The sequence below is a fragment of the Rhinoraja longicauda genome, chromosome 1 (genome assembly GCF_053455715.1).
Source record: "Rhinoraja longicauda isolate Sanriku21f chromosome 1, sRhiLon1.1, whole genome shotgun sequence".
In the NCBI taxonomy this organism is placed as follows: domain Eukaryota; kingdom Metazoa; phylum Chordata; class Chondrichthyes; order Rajiformes; family Arhynchobatidae; genus Rhinoraja; species Rhinoraja longicauda.
Genome location: NC_135953.1, coordinates 143,041,992 through 143,059,482, shown reverse-complemented (window position 1 = coordinate 143,059,482; position 17,491 = coordinate 143,041,992). Strand labels below are relative to the sequence as shown.

At 52.4% G+C, this 17,491-nt stretch overlaps 1 protein-coding gene across 1 annotated transcript in view; it reads right to left on the bottom strand.

Moving 5' to 3' along the window:
• The window catches only part of LOC144598006 (complexin-1), a 30,634-nt gene that overhangs the window by 3,912 nt on the left and 9,231 nt on the right, over window positions 1-17,491 (bottom strand). The window contains exon 2 of the mRNA XM_078407878.1: window positions 1,573-1,748. Within this exon, the coding sequence (XP_078264004.1) occupies window positions 1,573-1,748 (176 nt within the window). The remainder of the gene's footprint in view (window positions 1-1,572; window positions 1,749-17,491) is intronic.

The following is a 17,491-nucleotide window of genomic DNA, read 5'->3' as shown; positions in this document are numbered from 1 at the left end:
CCCTCTGGTCCTAGACTCGCCCACTAGTGGAAACATCCTCTCCACATCCACTCTATCCAGGCCTTTCACTATTCGGTAAGTTTCATCGAGGTCCCTCCTCATGCTTCTAAACTCCAGCGAGTACAGGCTGGGCAGACTCAGCCAGCACAGAAACACGCCCAGTCCCTGTCGACAGCTGGGCAGAGTGCAGGGACTAGAGACACAGGCAACTGCAATTCCTTACAAAAAAAGAATTCAAGTGCTGGAGTAACTCAGCGAGTCAGGCAGCATCTCTGGAGAACATGGACACAGAGTGCTGGAATAACTCAGCGGGTCAGGCAGCATCTCTGGAGAACATGGACACAGAGTGCTGGAATAACTCAGCGGGTCAGGCAGCATCTCTGGAGAACATGGACACAGAGTGCTGGAATAACTCAGCGGGTCAGGCAGCATCTCTGGAGAACATGGACATAGAGTGCTGGAATAACTCAGCGAGTCAGGCAGCATCTCTGGAGAACATGGACACAGAGTGCTGGAATAACTCAGCGGGTCAGGCAGCATCTCTGGAGATCGTGGATAGGTGATGTATCGATGGGATAGTCCCAGCCTCAACTACTTCCTCTGGCAGCTTGTTCGATACACCCACCACCCTCTGTGTGAAAAAGCTACCCCTCAGATTCCACTTAAGTCTTTCCCTCCTCACCTTAAACCTATGTCCTCTAGTCCTTGATTCACCTATTCCGGACAAGAGATTCTGTGGATTCACCTATTCTGGACAAGAGACCCAATCTATTCCTCTCATGATTTTGTACACCTCTATAAGATCGCCCCTCATCCTCCTGCGCTCCATGGAATAGAGACCCAGCCTACTCAACCTCTCCATATAGCTCACACCCTCTAGTCCAGGCAACATCCTCGTAAATCTTCTCTGCATCCTTTCCAGCTTGACAATATCTTTCCCACAACGTGGTGCCCAGAACTGAACACAATATTCTAAATGTGACATCACCAACGTCTTATACAACTGCAACATGACCTCCCATCTTCTATACTCAAATTGAGTTTCACTTTAACATTTCGAGAAGGGGGTTTTGACTGAGCTACATGGGTCAGCTATAGTGTACCTTGTCACCTTTGAGCTACATGGGTCAGCTATCGTGTACCTTGTCACGTATTACTGAGCTACATGGGTCAGTTATCGTGTACCTTGTCACGTATTACTGAGCTACATGGGTCAGTTATCGTGTACCTTGTCACGTATTACTGAGCTACATGGGCCAGCTATCGTGTACCTTGTCACGTATTACTGAGCTACATGGGTCAGCTATCGTGTACCTTGTCACGTATTACTGAGCTACATGGGCCAGCTATCGTGTACCTTGTCACGTATTACTGAGCTACATGGGTCAGTTATCGTGTACCTTGTCACGTATTACTGAGCTACATGGGCCAGCTATCGTGTACCTTGTCACGTATTACTGAGCTACATGGGTCAGCTATCGTGTACCTTGTCACGTATTACTGAGCTACGTGGGTCAGCTATCGTGTACCTTGTCACGTATTACTGAGCTACATGGGCCAGCTATCGTGTACCTTGTCACGTATTCCTTGCCGCATCACCTCGCGCTCTGCTTCCATCTTGGCGTATTTCCCTGCGCGCTCTTCCTCGGCCTGCCGCAGAGCTTCTAATCTTTCCTCTTCCTTCTTGTCCGCATCAGGGTCCTTCTCTTCATCGCCTCCCAACATCTTCCCCATGTCCTTGGTAGCTCCTACAACCACAAGAAAGATGGCGTTAGGTCATTATCACCGGGTGCTGGCTCCCCCAGGATATCCAACCCAAACATTCGCAGATGAACATTGCTTCATGTCAACAGAGCATCATTTAAAAGCAAACCATATTTTTCCCGACCAGAAACAACAGCTATCCATGTTCTCCAGAGATGCTGCCTGACCCGCTGAGTTACTCCAGCACTCTGTGTCCATGTTCTCCAGAGATGCTGCCTGACCCGCTGAGTTACTCCAGCACTCTGTGTCCATGTTCTCCAGAGATGCTGCCTGAGCCGCTGAGTTACTCCAGCACTCTGTGTCCATGTTCTCCAGAGATGCTGCCTGAGCCGCTGAGTTACTCCAGCACTCTGTGTCCATGTTCTCCAGAGATGCTGCCTGAGCCGCTGAGTTACTCCAGCACTCTGTGACTTGTTGTCTTGCCGTTACCCTGGGCAGCTGTACCCACTCATTTCTGATAGCAGTTGTGATATTTAGACAATCGGGGGATTCTGCAGCACGGATTGTGTATCTCGATCAACCTGGCGATTCCTCTCAGCACCAACGTCTTGGTCCTCAGCAGGGATTAACCTGGCACAGACCTTTTCCTCATCTCCATTCAGGCCCTGCGGAACGGCCAGGAGATGTGCCCTGTGTTCATAGTTCATCGTCCGTGGCTGTATCCACTGACATCACTTACATCTCCCTAGGCCACAGTTCACCGTGACTGCATAAGTGACAGGAGCAGAATTAGGCCAATGGCCCATCGAGTCTACCCCGCCATTCATTCATGGCTGATCTATCTCTCTCTCTCCTCACCCCATTCTCCAGCCTTCTCCCCATAACCTCTGACACCCATACTAATCAAGAATCTATCTATCACTGCTTTAAAAATATCCACTTATAGAGACATATAAATTTATGAAAGGACTGGACAAGCTAGATGCAGAAAAAATGTTCTCTATGTTGGGGGAGTCCAGAACGAGGGGCCACAGTCTAAGAATAAAGTGGAGGCCATTTAAAACTGAGGTGAAAAACATCTTTTTCACCCAGAGAGTTGTGAATTTGTGGAATTCTCTGCCACAGAGGGCAGTGGAGGCCAATTCACTGGATGAATTAAAAAAAGAGTTAGATAGAGCTCTAGGGGCTAGTGGAATCAAGGGATATGGGGAGAAGGCAGGCACGGGTTACTGATTGTGGACGGTCAGCCATGATCACAATGAATGGCGGTGCTGGCTCGAAGGGCAAAATGGCCTCCTCCTGCACCTATTTTCTATGTTTCTCTGTTTTCTATGACTTGGCCAAAAGAATTCCACAGATTCTCCATCCTCTGACTGAAGAAATTGCTCCTCATCTCCTTTCTAAAGGAACGTCCTTTAAATTTGAGGCTATGCTCTGGTGGAAATATCCTCTCCCCATCCACTGTGTGCAGGCCAGACCTCAATTACAACTCCCAGCCTGAAGTGCAAGCTGCAGTATCTTTAGTCCATAATTCCTCACGCAGGAAGCAGCTGGAACACCATTCACGTGAATGTACATTAGAATTATTGTCCACTCACTAAATTGAAAGAATTGATCTGGGCAATTGAAAGTATTGATCACTCCATAATTTGTCAGTTTAGGAGCAACCTCAAATAAAATTCATGTGTATATATATCAGAAATATTAGCTGCTGTCAAAAGTCAAAGTATTGATCAGGCCGCGTTGTTGAAGGCAAGCACCTCACCGAGGCAGTGCAGCCAGCAGCAAACCACAGGCCTTCCCAGAGCACTGAGGCCCAGCGTGGCCAGTGAAGGGGGCACCGCCACCGGCAGCTTCCACCTAGGGGTGCCAACTATCTCACTCCCAAATAAGGACAAAAGGTGACCTCACCCAGCCAGCGGCCACGTGCTCCCGCTCCACCAATGGCGGCCGCCCAGGCCGGGAGGCTGGTTGCTATGCAACCTCCGTTAGGCGGCACCCGGGCCTCCGGACCTACGAACCAACAGTGTCTGGGCCTACCGTGTCCGAGCCTACAGTGTCCGGGCCTGCAGTGTCGGGGCTACAGTGTCCGGGCCTACAGTGTCTGGGCCTACAGTGTCTGGGCCTACAGTGTCTGGGCCTACAGTGTCCGGGCCTTCAGTGTCCGGGCCTACAGTGTCCGGGCCTACAGTGTCTGGGCCTACAGCCCCCCCTGGGCCTAATATGGGACAAGGGCGGTCCCATATGGGACAAACCAATGTAGCCCAATATACGGGATGTCCCGGCGTTTATACGGGACAGTTGGCAACCCTAGTTCCACCCCATGCCAATACTGCCCTGCATAGTTCAACAATGCAGTCAGCGTTGCAGTCAGGTTCTACGGTGGAGCAGTGGTGCATGGATAATAGAGAGGAGGAACTGTGCTACCTTTCCTCACACGTGGATCAATCAAGACCAGCTGGCAAGGAGGAAGCATTGTCATAGTGCACGTGATGCTCTGAGATGCAAGCTGCCCACTACAGACTGGGAACTGGACAAAATGAGCCACATTGCACAGGCAATGAAAAGTATTTAAAGAATGCAGACATGAATTACTACAAAGGCTCATTCCTGAACATCAAATATTAAAAGCTGCTGGAAATCCAGAAGATGCAGAAACACTCAGCAGGACAGGCAGCATCTGTGGAAAGAGAAACGAGTTGACACATCAGGTCAAAAACTCTTGTTCACAAGTGCCTCACAGCGCCGGAGACCCGGGTTCCATCCCGACTACGGGCGCCGTCTGTACGGAGTTTGTACCTTCTCCCCGTGACCTGCGTGGGTTTTCACCGAGATCTTCGATTTCCTCCCTCATTCCAAAGACGTACAGGTTTGTAGGTTAATTGGCTTGGTATCAATGTTAAATTGTCCCTAGTGTGTGTAGGATGATGTTAGTGTGCGGGGATCGCTGGTCGGTGCGGAATCAGTGGGCTGAAGGTGTAGGAAAAAACCTGCAGTTGCTAGTTATAATTGAAGGTAGACACAAAATGCTGGAGTAACTCAGCGGGTCAGGCAGCATCTCTGGAGAGAAGGAATGGGTGACGTTTCGGGTCGAGACCCTTCTTCAGACTGATGTCAGGGGAGGGGGCGGGACAAAGATAGAATGTAGTTGGTGGGCTGAAGGGCCTGCTTCCGCGCTGTATCTCTAAACTGAACTGAACTAAACTGGTCTGCAATATCAGTAATGTGAACAAAAAGGTGAAGCCACATTGGCCAGACATGGTGAAGGACTGGCTATCTACCCAGCGCAAATTGGAGGAACAGCACCTCATATTTCGCTTGGGCAGCTTACACCCCAGCGGTATGAACATTGATAGCTCCTCTGTCCCTCTATTTCCCCTCTCCCTTCCCAGTTCTCCCACTGTCTTCCTGTCTCCAACTACATCCTTTCTTTGTCCCGCCCCCTACCCTGACATCAGTCTGAAGAAGGGTCTCGACCCGAAACGTCACCCATTCCTTCTCTCCTGAGATGCTGTCTGACCCGCTGAGTTACTCCAGCATTTTGTGATAACATCAGGGTAAAGATCAGTGAGATAGGGGAGTGAAAAGCTGAATGAATGAAAAGCAGGCTGTTTAGTTATCAGATGTACTGATAACAGAGCAATCAAATTCATATGTGCTGCACCTTAACAGGTCCATTAATGCAATAACACACCCATAATACACCGATCAGCCAAAACATTATGACCACTGACAGGCAAAGTGAATAACATTGATTATCTTGTTACAATGGCACCCGTCAAGGGGTGGGATATATTAGGCAGCAAGTGAACAGTCAGTTCTTGAAGTTGATGTGTTGGATGCAGGAGAAATGGGCAGGAGTAAAGACCTGAGCGACTTTGACAAGGGCCAAATTGTTCTGGCCAGACGACTGGGTCAGAGCATCTGTGAAACGGCAAGGCTTGTGGGGTGCTCCCGGTCAGCAGTGGTGAGTACCTACCGACAGTGGTCCGAGGAGGGACAAACCACAAACCGGCGACAGACAGGGTGTTGGGCGCCCAAGGCTCATCAATGCGCGTGGGCCGAACCGACAGAAGGTCGACTGTGGCACAAGTCACAGAAAATGTTAATGGTGGTCACGGGAGGAATGTGTCACAATACACAGTGCATCGCACCCTGCTGCGTATGGGGCTGCACACGGAGGACCAACAGCATATTAGGCAGGTGGTCATAATGTTTTGGCTCATCAGGTCATAATGTTTTAGCTCATGTGTGTATATAATCATCAATAACATCACAGATTAATAAGCCTAATTCTCGAATAGTGTGTGCTGTTCTGGTCACCCCATTACAGGAAGGGTGTGGGGGCTTTGGAGAGGAGGCAGACGAGGTTTACCAGAATGCTGCCTGGATTAGAGGGTTTCAGCTACAGGGAGAGGGTGGATAGACTTGGGTCATTTTCTCTGGAACGTCAGAGGTTGAGGGGAGACCTGATAGAAGTGTATACAATTATGAGAGGCATAGACAGGGTAGACAGCCAGAACCTTTTTCCCAGAGTGGAAATGTCCAACACCAGAGGGCATATCGATAAGGTGAGATGGGGAAAGTTTAATGGAGATTAGACAAAGTGGATCCATTGGGCCCAAACCTCTCCTGCATTGGTGCAGCACCCTGTCCTCCCCCCCCTCCCCTCTCTCCTCAACCCCACCTCCCCTCTCCCTTCTCCCCCCCTCCCCTTTCCCTTCTCCCCCCCTCCCCTCTCTCCTCAACCCCCCCTCCCCTCTCCTTTCTCCCCCCCTCCCCTCTCCCTTCTCCCCCCCTCCCCTCTCTCCTCAACCCCCCCTCCCCTCTCCCTTCTCCCCCCCTCCCCTCTCCTTTCTCCCCCCCTCCCCTCTCTCCTCAACCCCCCCTCCCCTCTCCCTTCTCCCCCCCTCCCCTCTCCCTTCTCCCCCACTCCCCCCTCCCTCCTCCCTCCACCCCCTCTGCTCCTTTTAAACTTTAAAATGTGAATAACTTTAAAAATATAACACCGATTTCAATAAAACTACTTGCATTATCACTAAAGTGACAATGGTGAGTAAGGTGGGCCTAAAATTGTCGCGCTATCGTGTGGCTGAAGTTCAGTCACAAACAAGATAACAAACGAGAGTTTTAGTATATAGATGTGTGGGACTTGTTTTTACACAGAGGGTGGTGGGGGCTGGGAACGTGCTGCCAGGGGTGGTGGTGGAGGCACATATGATAGTGGTGTTTAAGAGGCTTTTAGATCGGCACTTGGATATGCAGGGAATGGAGGGACATGGATCACCTGCAGGCATATGAGATTAACGTGGCATCATGTTCAGCAAAACATGGTGGGCCGAGAGGCCTGTTGTTGTGCTGTACTGTTCTATGTTATGTTCTATAAACATAATGGTATAAAAACCAAAGTCTGTTGTGCAGCCAAAGACACAGTCCATAGAAGATCACAGTTGCTGAGGTCAATGTTCAAGAGCCTGTTGGTTGCTGGGAAGAAGCTGTTCCTGAACCTGGAGGTCACGGTTTTCAGGCTCCTGGACCTTCCTCCTGTTGGTAGCAGCGAGATGAGAGTGTGGCCAGGGGGGTGTGGGTCAGTGAGAGTGTGGCCAGGGTGGTGTGGGTCAGTGAGAGTGTGGCCAGGGTGGTGTGGGTCAGTGAGAGTGTGGCCAGGGTGGTGTGGGTCAGTGAGAGTGTGGCCAGGGTGGTGTGGGTCAGTGAGAGTGTGGCCAGGGTGGTGTGGGTCAGTGAGAGTGTGGCCAGGGTGGTGTGGGTCAGTGAGTGTGTGGCCACGGTGGTGTGGGTCAGTGAGAGTGTGGCCAGGGTGGTGTGGGTCAGTGAGAGTGTGGCCAGGGTGGTGTGGGTCAGTGAGAGTGTGGGTCAGTGAGAGTGTGGGTCAGTGAGAGTGTGGCCAGGGTGGTGTGGGTCAGTGAGAGTGTGGGTCAGTGAGAGTGTGGGTCAGTGAGTGTGTGGCCAGGGTGGTGTGGGTCAGTGAGAGTGTGGCCAGGGTGGTGTGGGTCAGTGAGAGTGTGGCCAGGGTGGTGTGGGTCAGTGAGAGTGTGGCCAGGGTGGTGTGGGTCAGTGAGAGTGTGGCCAGGGTGGTGTGGGTCAGTGAGAGTGTGGCCAGGGTGGTGTGGGTCAGTGAGAGTGTGGCCAGGGTGGTGTGGGTCTCTGATGATGCTGGTTGCCTGTTTGAGGCAGTGACTCCTGTAGATCTCTTCAATGGTGGGGAGGTCAGTACGTGTGATGGGCCTTCGATGGTGGGAGGTCAGTCCATGATGGACCTTCGATAATGGGGAGGTCAGTACAGTGATGGACCAGGCAGTGCCCCCACTCTCTGTAATCTCCTTCATTCCTGGGCAATGGAGTTGCTGAACCAGGCCATGATGCAATGTGGATTGGGGTAGACCAGAAGAGGCCATGACTGCTGAAGGTGGATTGGAGATATTATCACCACCGGATGTGGGCAGATGTTGACCAATGGCAGCTTCTGAATGATGGCATCTCCTCACAAGCCTTGGCACATCTAAGGCCCGCAGAAACCAAGGTTCACGGGAGCATGCTGTGAACAACCAATGCCCACTCTGCAAACCAACAACTCTGGTGGTGTATTCTGGGAACGAGGGCTAGGTGGATGTCCTGGCGCTCGGCTCTGTCCCAGTGCCACGGGGCCACACTGCTGCACAGGGGGCTCCCTCTGTCTGTCAGGCAGCGACGAAGGAGGGGAAGAGTTTACCCGGGCAGGGGTTACGTGGGGCAGTGCGGGTCAATGGTCACAGGCCCATGCAGGGGTCTCAGAGAGCCATGGCGGGCATCACGTAGGTCAGGATGGGCACTGCCCACCCCCTAGGGTGCCAACTTCCTCACTGCCAAATAAGGGACAAAGGGTGATGTCACCGCCCCGCGCCCCACGTGACCTCACCCTGCCAGCGGTCATGTCCTCCCGCTCCACTAACGGTGGCTGCTCGGGTCGGGAGGCGGGTTGCTACATAACCTCCGTTAGGCGGCGCCCGGGCCTACACTGTCCGGGACTACAGCAGCCCCCGGGCTACAGTGTTCGGGCCTCCAGTGTCCGGGCCTAGAGTGTCCGGGCCTAGAGTGTCCAGGCCTACGGTGTCCGGGCCTACAGTGTCCGGGCCTACAGTGTCCGGGCCTACAGTGTCCGGGCCTACAGTGTCGGGGCCTACAATCTCCAGGCCCGCAGTGCCGTCCGGGTCTACAGCACCCTCCGGGCCTACAATGCCGTCCGGGCCTACAGCGCCATCGGGGCCTAATACGGGACACGGGTACGGGACAAACCACTTTATCCCAAAATACGGAATGTCCCGGCTAATATGGGACAGTTGGCAACCCACAGCCCATGGAAGGCTTCCGACCAGTTGGCTGCAGCCTAACACTTAGCTGGTTTGATTGATGCATTTCTTGCCCATTCTGCCAGCCACCATCTATGAAGCATGGAGTCCTACAGCACAGAAATAGGCCGTTCAGCCCAACTCATCCATGCTGACCAGCATGCCCGCGTTTGGCCCATATCCCCGTAAATGTTTGCTATCCGAGCAGGTTGCCAGGAATCGTGGGCCTGAACTATTGGGGGAGGTTGGGCAGGCTAGGACTCTATTCCTTGGAACGCAGGAGGATGAGGGGTGACAATAAACAAACCTTGAACCTTGAACCTTGAACCTTGAACCTTGTAGAAGTGTGGAAAGTCACGAGGGGAATAGATATGGGCTTTTACCCAGAATAGGGTAATCAAGAATCAGAGGACGTTGGTTGAAAGTGAGAGGGGAAAGATTTAATAGGGAAATGAGGGGTAACTTTTTCACACAGAAGGTGGTGGGTGTGCGGAACGAGCTGCCAGAGGAGGTAGTTGAGGCAAGTACTATCACAATATTTAAAAATACAATCAGTCAGGTACATGGACAGAACAGGTTTGGAGGGATATGATCCAAACGCAGGCAGGTGGGACTAGTGTAGATGGGGCATCTTGGTCAGCATTAGGGTTACCAACTGTCCGTATTAGCCGGGACATCCCGTATATTGGTTTGTCCCGTACGGGACCGCCCTTGTCCCGTATTAGGCCCGGGGGACGCTGTAGGCCCGGACACTGTAGGCCCTGACACAGTAGCCTGGGGGATACTGTAGGCCTGTCAGTGTAGGCCCGGACAGTGTAGGCCCAGACAGTGTAGGCCCGGACAGTGTATGCCCAGACATTGTAGGCCCGGACACTGTAGGCCCGGGGCCGGTGTAAGTCCGGACAGTGTAGGCCTGGGGGCCCGGGCGCCGCCTATCGGAGTTTGCGGTGCAACCCGCTTCGTGGCCCGGACGGCCGCCATTGGTGGAGTGGGAGCACTTGGCCGCTGGCTGGGTGAGGTCACGTGGGGCATAGAAACATAGAAATTAGGTGCAGGAGGAGGCCATTTGGCCCTTCGACCCAGCACCGCCATTCATTGTGATCATGGCTGATCGTCCCCAATCAATACCCCGAGCCTGCCTTCTCCCCATATTCCTTGATTCCACTAGCCCCTAGAGCTCTATCTAACTCTCTTTTAAATTCATCCAGTGAATTGGCCTTCACTGCCCTCTGTGGCAGAGAATTCCACAAATTCTCAACTCTCTGGGCGAAAAAACTTCTTCTCACCTCAGTTTTAAATGGCCTCCCCTTTATTCTTAGACTGTGGCCCCTGGTTCTGGACTTCATATCATATCATATCATATCATATATCTACAGCCGGAAACAGGCCTTTTCGGCCCTCCAAGTCCGTGCCGCCCAGTGATCCCCGCACATTAACATTATCCTACACCCACTAGGGACAATTTTTACATTTACCCAGCCAATTAACCTACATACCTGTACGTCTTTGGAGTGTGGGAGGAAACCGAAGATCTCGGAGAAAACCCACGCAGGTCACGGGGAGAACGTACAAACTCCTTACAGTGCAGCACCCGTAGTCAGGATCGAACCTGTGTCTCCGGCGCTGCATTCGCTGTAAAGCAGCAACTCTACCGCTGCGCTACCGTGCCGCCCTTAAACTTGCCCAACATTGGAAACATTTTTCCTGCATCTAGCTTGTCCAGTCCTTTTATAATTCTATACGTTTCTATAAGATCCCCTCTCATCCTTCTAAACTCTAGTGAATACAGTGAAGGGCGCGGGGCGGTGATGTCATCTTGTCCCTTGTTTGGGAGTGAGAAAGTTGGCAACCCCCAGTCAGCATGGATGTGTTGGGTTGAATGGCCTGTGTCCACACTGTGTGAATCTGTGACTGGTGGGCAGCTGGTGCTGGCTGGCAGAGCGGGTGATGGTGAGTGCCTGGTTCCTGGGCAGCTGAGATGGGCTTCTTGGTCAGCATGGATGAGTTGGGCTGAAGGGCCTGTTCCCATGCTGTATGACTGCATGACTCTACCTGGGTACCTGTAACAAGTGTGTTTAGAATAAGGAGGGTGTTCTGCACTGGCACTGCCTTGTGCACGGCACTGGCACGGCCTTGTGCACGGCACTGGCACGGCCTTGTGCACGGCACTGGCACGGCCTTGTGCACGGCACTGGCACGGCCTTGTGCACGGCACTGGCACGGCCTTGTGCACGGCACTGGCACGGCCTTGTGCACGGCACTGGCACTGCCTTGTGCACCGCACTGGCACGCACTGCCTTGTGCACCGCACTGGCACGGCCTTGTGCACGGCACTGGCACGGCCTTGTGCACCGCACTGGCACGGCCTTGTGCACCGCACTGGCACGGCCTTGTGCACGGCACTGGCACGGCCTTGTGCACCGCACTGGCACGCACTGCCTTGTGCACCGCACTGGCACGGCCTTGTGCACGGCACTGGCACGGCCTTGTGCACGGCACTGGCACGGCCTTGTGCACGGCACTGGCACGGCCTTGTGCACGGCACTGGCACGGCCTTGTGCACCGCACTGGCACGGCCTTGTGCACCGCACTGGCACGGCCTTGTGCACCGCACTGGCACGGCCTTGTGCACCGCACTGGCACGGCCATGTGCACCGCACTGGCACGGCCTTGTGCACCGCACTGGCACGGCCTTGTGCACCGCACTGGCACGGCCTTGTGCACGGCACTGGCACGGCCTTGTGCACCGCACTGGCACGGCCTTGTGCACGGCACTGGCACGGCCTTGTGCACCGCACTGGCACGGCCTTGTGCACGGCACTGGCACGGCCTTGTGCACCGCACTGGCACGGCCATGTGCACGGCACTGGCATGGCCTTGCCTCACTTTTTTTTTGTATCAAAAATAATTAATTTCATTACGACCACGATACAAGTCAAGCCCGCGGCACCACACCCACCACCATAGTAAGATCACCAAACTATCTGCATGCTAAATGTTCAGACAATTATGTTATTACAATCCTTACATATGTACTAAATAACGATGTCCCTCTCTAACCCCACCCGGGCACGGACGTAACCCCGGGAAAGGGGCTGGCAGCCGGCTCGGGCAGAGCCCTCTTCCGCCTGGCGCCGTGACTCACGGACGGCCAGCTTGGCCAGGCCCAGGGGCAACCCAACCAGGACATCTTCAGCCCCCCCCCACCCTCTCCCCTATGCACAGGGTGTCCAGAGATGAGGGCGGTGGGTGAGAAGTGCAGCCAGAAGGCAAGGACCAGCCCCTTTAGATATTGGAACAGGGGCTGCAACCTCACACACTCCATGTACACGTGGTACACAGACACATACGCTCCATGTACACGTGGTACACAGACTCACACACTGCATATACACGTGGTACACAGACTCACACACTCCATATACACGTGGTACACAGACTCACACACTCCATGTACACGTGGTACACAGACTCACACACTCCATGTACACGTGGTACACAGACTCACACACTCCATGTACACGTGGTACACAGACTCACACACTCCATGTACACGTGGTACACAGACTCACACACTCCATGTACATGTGGTACACAGACACATACACTCCATGTACACGTGGCAGGCAGCTGGCGAGTCTGTGAACTGCGAGAGGAACAGGTTACAGGGGACTCCTCGGTGCAGTCCCCTCCACCCCAGGCCCCTGATGCACTGCCCAGCTTAGCGCAGGGCAGTGCTGCTGAGAATACGGAGGTGGGCTCACTGAGTGGAGCAGTCACACTGCTGTGAACACAAGCCTGTGCTGCATCACTGCTGCCATCAGTATTCCCATCACATCTCAGGCACAAAGTGCAAACACTGCACATCAGCCCAGCCGCTCTGGAGAGGCAGCAATTATGCTGACAGCACCAATCACAGATTTAGCAGCACAGCAGTAACCAGCTATCTCACTCTGGCTGAGCCATGTTAAACATGACTGGCGATGAGTGCGTGAGAATGTACCGGCAGAACGGAACTAAACCACTTCATCAGTTGGTAAAGACCAAAACAATTTGACAAGCTTATTTTTGTTGCATTTGATATTTCTGCAGAGGGGAAGTCACAGAATCAAAGAGTCACACAGCACAGAAACAGGCCCTTCGGCCCAGCTGTTCATGATGCCCCATCTAAGCTAATCCCACTTGCCCACGTTTAACCCACAAACCTAATCCTCTAAACCTTTGCGGGTTAAACGTGGGCAAGTGGGATTAGCTTGGTGGCCAAGTCGGATTATCTGGGGCATCTTGGACAGCATGGTGGGCTGGGCCGAAGGGCCTGTTTCTGTGTTGTGTGACTCTTTGATTCGGTGACTTCCCCTCTGCAGAAATATCAAACGCAACAAAAATAACCTTGTTAATTTGTTTTGCTCTTTACATCCATCTACCTGTCCAAGTGTCTTTTATATATTGTTATAGTCCCAGCCTCAACTACATCCTCTGGCAGCTTGTTCTATACACCCGCCACCCTCTGCGTGAAAAAGTTACCCCCCAGATTCCTATTAAATCTTTCCCCTCTTTCCTTAAACCTATCATATGTCCTCAGGTTCTTGATTCCCTGACTCTGGAGAGAAGGCATGGGTGAGGTTTTGGGTCGAGACCCTTCTTCAGACTGACCTCCCCATCTTGGCAGGGATCTGCAGGAGACAGCCAGCATCCTCAATGACCCACACCACCCTGGTCAATGTCTCACCCCGCTGCTACCATCGGGAAGGTGGGATAGGATCCTGGAAACCATGACCTCCCTCACAATAACTCAGCAACGAACTACAGTGGGCTTTGTACAGGCTGCACTGTAGGCATATTTTTTTTCGCTGTAAGGCAGCAACTCTACTGCTGCACCACCATGACTGCCCATACTATTTGTTTTGTTGTGGTCTGGTGGAAGTGGGGGGGCAGGGTGAGACAAATCCAGATCTCTCCCCACTACTCCAGTCAATCTGAAGAAGAGTCCCGACCCAAAACGTTGCTAGTCCATTCCCTCCACAGGTGCTGCCTGTCCCGCTGAGCAGTCAGTATTGCGGTCGAAGAGGTGCTGCAGGTCCTGACTCGTATGAAGATACACAAATGATTTAGAGTATTGTGTTCAGTTATGGGCACCATGTCACAGGAAAGATGTTGTCAAGTTGGAAAGGGACTCGAGGGCCTGAGCTATAGGGAGAGGTTGAGCAGGCTGGGACTCTATTCCATGGAGCGCAGGAGGATAAGGGGGGGATCTTATAGAGGTGTATAAAATAATGAGAGGAATAGATCGGGTAGACGCACAGAGTCTCTTGCCCAGAGTAGGGGAATCAAGAACCAGAGGACATAGGTTTGTGAAGGAGGAAAGATGTAATGGGAACCTGAGGGGTAACTTTTTCACACAAAGGGTGGCGGGTGTATGGACCGAGCTGCAAGAGGAGGTAGTTAAGGCTGGGACTATTGCAACATTTAAGAAACATTTAGATAGGTACATGGATAGGACAGGTTTAGAGGGATATGGGCCAAACGAGGGCAGGTGGGACTAGTGTATATGGGGTATGTTGGTCGGTGTGGGCAAGTTGGGCTGAAGGGCCTGTTTCCACACTGTATGTCTCTACGACATTTTGTGCTTTCTTCTAGCTTCCTGCATCTGCAGTTCCTTGTGCCTTCAGTAGTAACAGATCTGGTGAGGTTGGGACAGGAAGAAACATAAATCACAGGCACCTTCAATTATAGAGTCACACAGTAAAATATTGCGGAAACAGGCCCTTCAGCCCAATGTGCCCACACTGACCAACATTTCCCATCTACACTAGTCCTACCTGCCTGCGTTTGGCCCTTCAAACCTGTCCTATCCATGTTAGGGTTGCCAACTGTCCCGAATTAGCCGGGACATCCGTATTTTGGGCTAAATTGGTTTGTCCCGCCCTTATTCCGTATTAGGCCCATGGGGGGGGAGGGGGGGGCTGTAGGCCCGGACACTGTAGGCCCGGACACTGTAGGCCCGGACACTGTAGGCCCGGACACTGTAGGCCCTGACACTGTAAGCCCTGACAGTTTAGGTCTGGACAGTCTAGGTCCAGAGGCCTGGGCGCCGCCTGATGGAGGTTGCGTAGCAACCCGCCTCCCGGCCCGGGCGGCCGCCATTGGTGGAGCGGGAGCACGTGTCCGCTGGCTGGGTGAGGTCACGTGGGGCGCGGGGTGGTGACGTCACCTTGTCCCGCGTTTGGGAGTGAGATAGTTGGCAACCCCTAATCCATGTATCCCTCAAAATGTCTGTTAAACGTTGTGACTGTACCTGCCTCAACTACCTCCTCCATCAGTTTGTTCTCTCCATCCACCGCCCGGTTAAACTGCACCTGACCGCACATGGACCATGTCCCTGCATAGGACAGCAGTGGTTCACACTGAAAGAGTTTCGAGATGCAAGGACTGCAGATGCTGGAATGTGGAGTTCAAATCAAGTTGCTGCAGAAACTCAGGAGGTCAGGCAGCATCAGTGGGGGAAAGAAATGACTGATATTTCAGCTCGAGCCCAGCATCAGAGAATGCTAAGAATTGTCAAAGACTTCATGCAGGTTGCAGTAAATATACATCCCGATTAAATCGGAAATGGTGCAAGCATCATTACTGGAGCAACTAACAATTGTGTGCGATCAAGGCAAAGGCTAACAACGCAGCTGGGAGACAGAAAGAGGGCCAAGGTATTGATGGGAGAAGGTGAAGGCGATAGGAAATCAGCAAGAAGCAACTTACACGCAACAGCAGACTCACACAGCACCAAACGTAGACTGGGCCATCGTTTCACTGAACACCTCCGCTCAGTCCGCCTTCCTGATCTCCCGGTTGCCAAACACTTTAACTCTTCCACCTATTCCCAATCTGACCTTTCTGTCCTGGGCCTCCTCCATTGTCAGAGTGAGGCCCAGTGCAAATTGGAGGAACAGCACCTCATATTTTGCTTTGGCAGCTTGCACCCCAGCGGTATGAACATTGACTTCTCTAACTTCAAGTAACCCTTGCTTCCCCTCTCTCTCCATCTCTCCATCCCTCCCCCACCCAAATCATTGTACTGCATTCGCTGTAAGGCAGCAACTCTACCGCTGCACCACCATGACTGCCCAACTACTCTCTACCTCTTTGGTGACCCTCGCACTATGCTGGCTTTACCTTGCACTAAACGTTATTCCTTTATCCTGTATCTATACTCTGTAAATGGCTCGATTGTAATCATGTATTGTCTTTCCGTGACAGGTTAGCACGCAACAAAAGCTTTTCACTGTACGTCGGTACACGTGATAATAAACTAAGCTGAATTAAACTGAAATAACTAAACAGAGGATACAGGTTGAAGGTAAGATGGGAGGGATTTGAGAGAGCGACTCTTTCATTCAAAGGTTTGTCCATATCTGAACTGCCAGAGGATGCTGTAACTACTCTCTGAATTAATGGATTGCCACTGAGGTCCCTCTTAAATCTCTCCAATGCCATCTGCTTTTACAATCATCTACCCTGGGAAAAAAAGTGTGTGTTCACATTATCCATGACCAATGTGATCTTCTGTACTTAAATCAGGTCACCCCTCAGCCTCCTACACTCCGAATAGGGTGGGACATGTTCAGTAAATGGTTGCACAGTGAGGAACGTTGATGATCAGGGGGTCCTTGGGTTCAAGGACATGGTTCCCTGAGCGTGGCAGCGACGCAGGTAGAGAGGGTGGGTGGACAAAGCAAGTGTCATGATTGCCTTCATGGGTCGCGGCTCGGGTATTTAAACGTTGGGCCATTATAGAGTCATAGAGTGATACAGTGTGGAAACAGGCCCTTCAGCCCAACTCACCCACACTGGCCAACATGTCCCAGCTACACTAGTCCCACTTGCCTGCGCTTGGTCCATAACCCTCCAAACCTGTCTTATCCATGTACCTGTCTAACGGTTTCTTAAATGATGGGATAGTCCCAGCCTCAACTACCTCCTCTGGCAGCTTGTTCCATACACCCACCACCCTTTGTGTGAAAAAGTTACCCCTCGGATTCCTATTAAATCTTTTCCCCTTCACCTTGAACCCATGTCCTCTGGTCCTCGATTCCCCTACTCTGGGTGAAAGACTGCATCTACCCAATCTATTCCTCTCATGATTTTGTACACCTCTATAAGATCTCCCCTCATCCTCCTGCACTCCATGGAATAGAGACCCAGCCTACTCAACCTCTCCCTGTAGCTCACACCCTCTAGTCCTGGCAACATCCTCGTAAATCTTCTCTGAACCCTTTCAAGCTTGACAATATCTTTCCCATAACATGGTGCCCAGAACTGAACACAATATTCTAATATAATGTTGCAGGTTTGGCCTGGTCTGGCCTGGTTCGGCCTGGTCCAGCCTAGTCCGGCCTGGTCCGGCCTGGTCCGGCCTGGTCCGGCCTGGTTCAGCTGCCCTTGAGTAT